An 8,514-nucleotide genomic window follows, 5' to 3' on the forward strand; every position below is an offset into this window, starting at 1 on the left:
TGACGAGCACCCGACGAGTTTCCGTCGGCTATGCGGCAGATCTGCCCCCTCTGGTTTTTCCATGCGCTTTGCAACCACCCACCGTTCGCCGCCGTACCCCGCCACAGCCACCGAGCCAATTTTCGTTATCAAGGTATCCTCGTTTTCGCTGTTGTTGCTCTTTTGCCACAAACCTCTTCCCCTTAGCAACCACCCCGAATTCTTAACAATTTCTTCCCCATTCGCACAACTGTCTTCCCACCAATACCCAAATCACCCCACTTATCCATCGTATACTCCAAGCTATTCGTCGTTTTTACTTGCCAAAATTTAGCTCCTCTCCCTACTACCGATAACCCAAAATTAGTTTTGTTAATCTTAACAGACCCCTATTTCAGCGCCTATACACTTCGCTATTTTCCCACCAGTACCCAAACCACCATTTCATTATTTTTATTTGCCAAAATTTAGCTCTTCTTCTTATTACCAATAACCCAAAATTAGTTTCGTGAATCTTAACAATTGTTTAAACCCCCACTTTAGCGCCTATGCACTTCCTATGCAAATCACCCCATCGTACTCTAAGCTACATCGAACCCGCTTTTATCATTTTTATTTGCCAAAATTTAGCTCTTCTCCCTATTACCAATATGACCCAGAATTAGTTTTGTGAATCCGCCCATGCACTTCGTAACCACCGTGTCAAGCCAATTTTCATTGTCACAGTTACCTTATTCCAATTTTTATTACTCTTCTTCTCTAACAATTTACCTGTACCATCATCCACATGAAACTGTTAATGCTTTTTCTCATTTCAATGACAATTCAGAATCGATATTTCAGTCACAATATACTGAACCACATCGGTCTACGTTTGGCACAGATTTTAATTTATTAAAATTTAGCTGTTTTTTCTATTAACAACAACTCAATACAGGTACAGACAGCTTGGAATTTTTTCTTTTCATTTCAGAACCCGCTTGGTTCAAGCTGAACGCATTTTGTATGCCAGAAAGATTTTGATTTTCCGTAGAGGATAAACTCGAAAATTATGTAATAGCTTCAACGATTGCCGATACTAGTGACTGTAATTTTCTGCGCAGCTTCGAATGGAAGCGTAGCAGAAGCTGCATTTGCATTCATGATGCGGGACAGTTGGAAATTATGTGCATGTGTATTTCGCGGGATTCTAGGATATTCAGTAGTAACGGTCAGACATTGCGTGCTCGTTTACAGTGGTAGATGATTGGTATGGTCAGACATGAGAATCGAAAGACTGATCTCGTAATTGCGTCATGAATCGCGAAATAGAACATTACTAATATATTTAACACTGTCGTGCATTAATCTGATCATGGAGCTTTTTACTGTTTGGTGCATGAAAAGCATAAAGAATTAACTCATAAATCATGATTCCTCATTTTCCGTTTATTGCATGCCGAAGAGACACTTCGAGCGCCATCTAAAACAAACATCGTGTACTTCCTGATAGTATCAATCTGAAAAGATTTCTTCTATGAATAATAGAGGAATTATAGATTAAATAATTGAACGTGAACACCGCGCTCGGATTTCGTGATAAAAAAATTTATTCAATAGGCTTGTTCTCGACATTCATTTTTTATTGTAAATACACTATATATAAAATAAAACAAAGATGACAATGTACAGCGCAATTATACATTTTTGCTTGCGATTAATTTCTAGGTTTCTATACAAGAAGTCAACGCGGGTATTATATGAAACGAAAGTTCTAAGTATTAATCCTTTTCTTTTTTTTTATCGATTTCCTGAAGATTTCTTCGAAGAGGAATGTCTGGCAACGTTACTAACAAATAAAACATATAACACGTCTAATGCGATTAACTATTTCCTATCGAGAAAGATATACACAGTGTTTAATTAAGATGTTAGTTTTTTTTCTCGTCGGCAACCAGTAAATCAATTTGACTAAAAGACATTTGTGTGACGGCATGACACGATACTCGTACAGGCACGTTCAGTGTAAGTACTAATCCTATGTCCAGTCTCCTATAATAAACGATACTTCAAATTCCTTAAAAAGTAAATCTCGTCAACACAAGCTATATTTATTTACAAATTACCATACGTGTATATATATATATATATATATTTTTATATATATTTTTTCACTTTTCCTTGAAGTAGCACTACAAAACATCGTTTAAGGCCAATTATTTGTTCAGGAACTAGTATATGCCAGATTAAAAAACAATACAGCTTCAGCACGGAACCGAGAACTGTTGTATATGGGTCGGATCACTAAGTCAGTCTACTTAATGTATTATTGCCAGTATAAATAATAGGAAAAGATTGACGATGTAGTGGCAATAGACATCATTGTGGAAAACGGTGTGAAAAACGTTCCAAGGTCATAGAATTGAATTCTATTAAGACGTAACTAATGACAACAAGGAATAACCTTGAAATGGCCTTCATGCTTTCGAATCGCAACACAATTAGCGAGACATCACAAGTGGACAGAGTTAGTGGTCTACCCTGTATATTCTGATTAATTCTAAGAAAGCGAGTGGTGCAATTATTTCTAACGTTCCAAGATCGTTTCTTAAATTGGTAAATAATTGCATCGGTCGCTTCACGAGAATCGTCTTGCGTACATCTTGTACATAGTCACGGAAATTGCCTCGAACTTGAAGCGCAGCTTATGATACAAGAATCGTTTGGCATTTTAGAGCTAATAGTAACTCGTGTGACTTCAATTCTCATGCTCGTCGGGATGATCAGCTTTAATATGATGCGTGAACGTATACTGAGTCGTGAATCGTTTTTTACAATAAGGACACTGGTATGGCATTAGCGGGTGTGCAGATCTCAAATGTGCAACTGCTAACTCCCTTAAGACGAATGGAGATTGGCATACTCCGCACCGATATCTGAAAAACATATTAACATCTGATTAATTCGACAAAATACTATATTTAATAATTTAGATTTTATTTTGCTTAAAGAAAACCGTATTTTAAAAGAGACATGCAACTTCGAAAATAAAATATCTCTATTTTAACAATCAGAACCTCAAAATAAAATATTTCTATTTCAACAATCTGAAACACGAAATAAAATATTTTACTTTTTGCATTGCTATAATACTCTGAGAAACAGCATAAACATATAGTCTATATTTACACTCACAAATGTATTGAATTCGAACCATTATTTTCAGTAATAATATTCAAAATTGAAATTAAAAATAAAGAGACAAAATACAAATATTCTCAATATTCTCCAAATAAAATATTATTTTCAAAAAAATTACTGGCTCAAGTATATTATTTTATTTTTAAAAATGACTGCATCAAATGAAATATTTTATTTTTAAAGTTGTACACATACAGTGGCCGAAATAATGATAGGTTCATAGCCCGAACTAGCGTATTTACTGTTGTCATTCTTATCTGCATCGCGGGACACCTCCTATGGTGTTTGTTTATATTTAGAAAAGTCGTGTTCTTACTACTGTAGATATTACCAGAATAATTTTTAGCAAATTTCACAATCAATTACGTCCAAACACTTGCGCTGTCGAAGCTAAACTAAATGCATCCACAGTAGTAAGAACACGACTTTTCTAAATATAAACAAACACCGTAGGAGGTGTTCCGCGATGCAGATAAGAATGACAACAGTAAACACGCTAGTTCGGGCTATGAACCTGTAATTATTTCGGCCACTGTACTTTAAAATAAATAGGATTATCTCTGTTGTATTTACTATTTAAAATACAATTTTCCGCAGTTCTGTTCGACGATCTTCGACGATCGGTGTCGTAAATTACTGCTACAAAATCTTACCCGCCAGTTGTCCTAATAAGAGTCCGCTTAATAGGAGGCGGCGTACTCTCTTCGTTAATTTCAACCTTCGGTTCAATAGGCACTGAGTATTCCACTGACGTTTCAGGACTTAGTTTTGGCATAGGTTCATCTTCTGACTCCAGTTGCACTTCGTCGTTTTGAACCTTTGCGACGAGAGGAGAATTCTAAATATTCAATATATAATAGATCAATGCATAAAATCTGTGGTCTAGTAATTATAGTTCGTTCCTCGGAAGAAGAAATTACGGAATTACGTAAAGCTTACCGCCGCATGCGACCCCTCGGTGTGCACCTTCATATGAGAATTCTTCGACTGGTAACTGTTGAATGTTGCGTTGCATTTGGAGCACTTATATTTTTTACCGGTACCCAATGACGCAGTTGTTTTTTGCGAGGGCTTCGAGGAGACTCCTTTCTTGCTGTAGAAAACGTCCGACGTACATTGATGCGTCAACAGTGTCACTTCTTTGAAAAATATTTTATTACACTTCGAACAGTGATATGTTTTGTCGACGATGTGCGTTTTCTGATGCGTTTTGTACGCACTCTTGTCGACGAATGATTTGTTGCACACCGAGCACACGTACATCGCTACCGACTCGTTGCGTTTGTGAGACATCTATAGATAAAAAAAAAATTAAAGAAAGTATGATGCAGAAGCGAGAAAATGCGGCACAGATGATTAACGAGTACCTCGTGTCTGAACAACTGCCACTTTTCCTTGAAAGACTTTTTACATATGTGACAAGTGAAGTTTTTGCAGGTATAATTATCCGAATGCGTTTGTAAATGTGTTAACATTGTAGTATGATCGCTGAACCATTGCAAACAGATACCGCATCTTGCCACGTTTTTAAATGAATTTGGGGCGTTCTTTTTCAGAGGTGGTTCTTCGTGGTTCGTCGAGTTTCTCCTTTCCATCATCTAGAAATTAAAATATTTTAGTAAAATATTTATTTAATATTTTTTATACAATATTGTATAAGTACGTTCATACCTCTGTGTACGTTCTGCTTCTGGCACGAGTTCTTGCTTCCCGTGCTTCTCTTTCAGCGTTCAATGCTTCTTCTTGCTCAACGCTAGCCATGACTGGCGACATCGAAGGATGCTGACTATGCTCGCTCATTCTATGCGCTGCTAAACGTATGAACAGTCCGAAGGATCGTCCGCATATATCACATTTGTGTCTTTTCGGCTCGTGGGTACGCATATGATTCGACAACGCACTTTGTTGGGTACAAACCTGCAGGCAAAAAATTTTAATCTAAAATATATAATCATTTTTTCTTGTTATTAGACTTAACCCTTTGACTACGGCAGACGTTGAGACGTACCAGCCGTACCATACGATAGGAATTCATTCGCGATGTACACCGAGAACGGTGAAACTTTTCGTTAGGCGTGCATTTCTGAGAAAGTATATTCAAATGATCAAACCACTGAATTCCACTACATTTAATAACATTATTTATTTATTTGTATTCTGCATTGAATTGTTACTGTACATATGAAAAATTTAACATAAACGTTAAGCTTCTTTCACAATATATCTAATAATCTAGTAAAGTGTGGTATAATTCGAAACATGGATGAATGCATAATCCTACATCACATTTCTTGCATTCGTAATGTGTCTCACTTCTTTTGTTATGCTTCCGACACACTACACATTTGCGCCTTGCGTTTTTCCGAATTGCTGCACTTTTTACGTATGGAGACGAAAAATGCCTTTGTGTCAAACGAAAAGGCTCATTATTAGTACTTCTACATTTTGGTTTACATGCATGTGTTCTACCCGAGCTGTATTTTTGTAAAACCTGTTTTATTAAATACAACAATGAAATTTACGTCTGACTAAAATAAGGTTTGCTGGAATAATAATCGATAAAATTTTCTGGGCGCCTATAGGAGCCTACAGTACCATAAGAGCGATATTTTTAGTATCACAAGCGCAAGATTTCTAAGCGCCTGTAGGCGCCAACAGTAGTCAAAGGGTTAATATGTACTTTTTCGAAACGTTTCCAAAACTTCTTACCTTCCCACACGTAGGACATGCCAGCGATTTAGTAGGTTCGACAAAATGCTCTCTTTTCGTTTCTTTTGGAGGTTCCTCAACTTTGATAACTGGAGCTACTTGTTCTACTAATTGCGACGCTCTCATCGGCGTATAATTATTGGTTTCGTGCAACTGAGTATGACTTTTATAGTCGTCTATGCTAGGGAAGAACCTGGAAAATATCAAGAATAATTAGATATAAAATACCAAAGCATACTGTGTTGGCAAAAATCTAGTATGCTAGTACCTATTGCATAATGAGCACCATGTATTGGTCCCAATATCAATCGATTCACCCAAATGATCGCGTAACCTGTGCTGCTTCAGCATTTCCCAGCTTACAAACTGCCTATCACATTGATCACAGTCTTTGAGACTTCTGTCAAAATCTAATGTCACCTTTAGATGACTAGTTGCTTCGTGTTTAGCTAAATCTTCGACTAATTCAAAACATGCTGTACATTTTCTGCAAGTGTACTTCCTTGGACAATGCAACTGCATGTGCGTCATTAAGCCCTCCTTTGTTCTGTAACAAACAACTAGTTATAGAGTTGTTGCTACTAACATTTCATCTAACCAATATTAACTTACTTGTAGTAACTATTACAAGGAGCACACCACCACTTAGAAGACAACTTTGCCTTCGAGTTTAATTCCTTTCTATCATTGATAGTTAAACTACCTGTTAGTACTTGCTCTAAAATACTTGTTCTTTTCTCTTCCTTCCTCAACTGTATCTCTTCTTGTAAACTATCATTATCCTCCTCCTTCAACAAACTTCTATTATCCTCCACTATCACATCTGGCTTATAAAAATCGCTGTCTACATTGTTTCTACCCGGCAATTCATAAATACTAACATCAGTTCCTAAGATCGGGTCTGTGTTCATTTCCTTAATCTCCACCTCGCAAGGTAATTCGGGCAACGATTCTATACAAGTATTCGAATGATCCTGACTAATATCTATCGGCGTCGATGGGTTCTCAACTGGCAGTGAGGCTGGCAAAGGTACTAGCGGCGGTGGTGCTCTCGCTTTTTCTCTCCATAATTGTGCCTGAAAGTTGTAATACTGTTACTTCCTTAGTCCAGTATCGTATACTTATCGCTGGACTATGGATTTTATGCATTTATGGCAAAAATAAGTTGGTGTACGAGTGTGTACATACTTCTTACAAATTTAATGAATCCAATAAAGAGAGGAACAAATTCCTACTTGGTTCCTATGTCTTGTAATTTATGCCGACAAATGTTATTATCACTGCTATGGCTCTCTGGTATAAATAATGAATAAAAACAACTCCCAGATAACATGAACATTCACCCGAAAGCCTGAACAGTATAATATATCAGGTTGTTAAGTATGAAACCAGACGAATGTGTTTGAAATTTGTGTTTTATTTGTCAAGTTTCATACTTAACGACCAGTGTAACTGGTATATGTTCCCTTATAAAAATAACAAGATTGATTTTATTTAGACTTTATGCGGCTCCTGTAATACGTGCACTACTAAAGATATCTATATAATTGTTTCTTATGAAATCAATTTTATTCATTTTCTAATTGTAAAATAAAAAACCTGGAACCAGTCATTTTGACCAGTGTTGGTAGGTTTAGCGTTACTTTGATCGGTTCTACGTTAACCATCTCCGATACTCAAGCAATCAAAGAAAAAGATACCTGACAAGGGTCCGGAGAGTTCTTCATGGCGTCCAGATAAATTTGAACAGACTCCAGGTCTTTGAACGATAAGAGTTTCGCGTGCATGCTTTTGTACACGCTAAGACAGTATTCCCTAAACTCGTAAACGTCGTCGAGCCTCGCGGCGCAGAACTGACATATTTGCTTTGGCAGTGGATCAGTTTTGTACACTAGAACAGGCAGACAAGCCCGTAGCTTTTGCGCGACTTTTCGCTGTACGCCTTCGTTGCCGAAAATCGGCAACATCTCGTTCCTCTCCTCCGAGCACAATCTGCAAACATTCTCCCACTTGTTGGGCACAGCCATTGTAAACAAAGATTTCGTGGTTTTTCTTTCCTTATCGACGGCTCGATCGTCGTCGTGGGAATGATTTTATTGACGATCGACGGATGAACGAAACAAATTCTGTTATACACGAATCAGTGTCGAATGAGGTTAGCCAGCAACTTGCAACGAACGTCGTGCTGGCTCGTGAATTCTTCTACAAACAACCCTTGCATCTTCTTCCTTGGTTGTGGCTGGCGAGTCGTTTCTCCGAGCGGATCCTCAACAGGAAATTTTCGATCCTCGAGCACAGCGGTTTTCTTTTGTCATTCTACTTTCACCTTGCGATGTCTCGTCCTGTTTGAAGCTAGCCTTCCAAGTGTAACGATTCAGGAGAACCGGTTCTCGTAAGCGTAACCGCTTATGTGCATGGATATTGCTTAATACTGTCGTCGTCGTCTATCGTGTATGCACCTTCGACACTATCTCCGGTCCTGTCGCTCGCATTTTATTTCCCTCTCGCCTCTTCGACGATATCCTCGAGCAGTGTGTTTTCATAAAACTATTCCAGTGAACGAGAATCCGTACCCATCGTCTTCTCACGCATTATCGTCGTATCCGAATTGTTCCGATGACTTTACTCGAGAACGAATTTTTATCT

General features: G+C 37.8%; 1 protein-coding gene across 3 annotated transcripts; it reads right to left on the minus strand.

Annotated features, from left to right (window-relative positions):
• Nucleotides 1–1,802: 1,802 nt before the first annotated feature.
• On the minus strand, nucleotides 1,803–7,895 carry LOC143207885 (uncharacterized). 3 transcript variants are annotated; one of them, XM_076421770.1, is made up of 10 exons: nucleotides 7,569–7,895; nucleotides 6,750–6,944; nucleotides 6,481–6,656; nucleotides 6,137–6,415; nucleotides 5,869–6,061; nucleotides 4,831–5,076; nucleotides 4,527–4,757; nucleotides 4,099–4,452; nucleotides 3,813–3,997; nucleotides 1,803–2,894 (listed from the first exon to the last, which is right to left on the minus strand). In XM_076421770.1, exons 1-10 carry the CDS (start codon nucleotides 7,893–7,895, stop codon nucleotides 2,717–2,719), a joined length of 2,364 nt encoding a protein of 787 aa, XP_076277885.1. In that variant the 3' UTR covers nucleotides 1,803–2,716. The 3 variants fall into 3 exon arrangements, with proteins under 3 accessions (XP_076277885.1, XP_076277884.1, XP_076277883.1); XM_076421769.1 differs by having other exon boundaries at nucleotides 3,813–3,976; nucleotides 6,481–6,944; XM_076421768.1 differs by having other exon boundaries at nucleotides 6,481–6,944.
• Nucleotides 7,896–8,514: the final 619 nt, after the last annotated feature.

This window comes from Lasioglossum baleicum, chromosome 4 (genome assembly GCF_051020765.1).
Source record: "Lasioglossum baleicum chromosome 4, iyLasBale1, whole genome shotgun sequence".
NCBI lineage: Eukaryota > Metazoa > Arthropoda > Insecta > Hymenoptera > Halictidae > Lasioglossum > Lasioglossum baleicum.

Excerpts from the sequence above, each read along its gene's own strand:
- LOC143207885 (XM_076421768.1), bottom strand. The coding sequence starts at position 7,895 with ATGGCTGTGCCCAACAAGTGGGAGAATGTTTGCAGATTGTGCTCGGAG. Across the intron at positions 6,945-7,568 it reads ACTCTCCGGACCCTTGTCAG|GCACAATTATGGAGAGAAAA; the intron begins GTATCTTTTTCT and ends TACAACTTTCAG. Across the intron at positions 2,895-3,812 it reads CTTATTAGGACAACTGGCGG|ATATCGGTGCGGAGTATGCC; the intron begins GTAAGATTTTGT and ends TATGTTTTTCAG.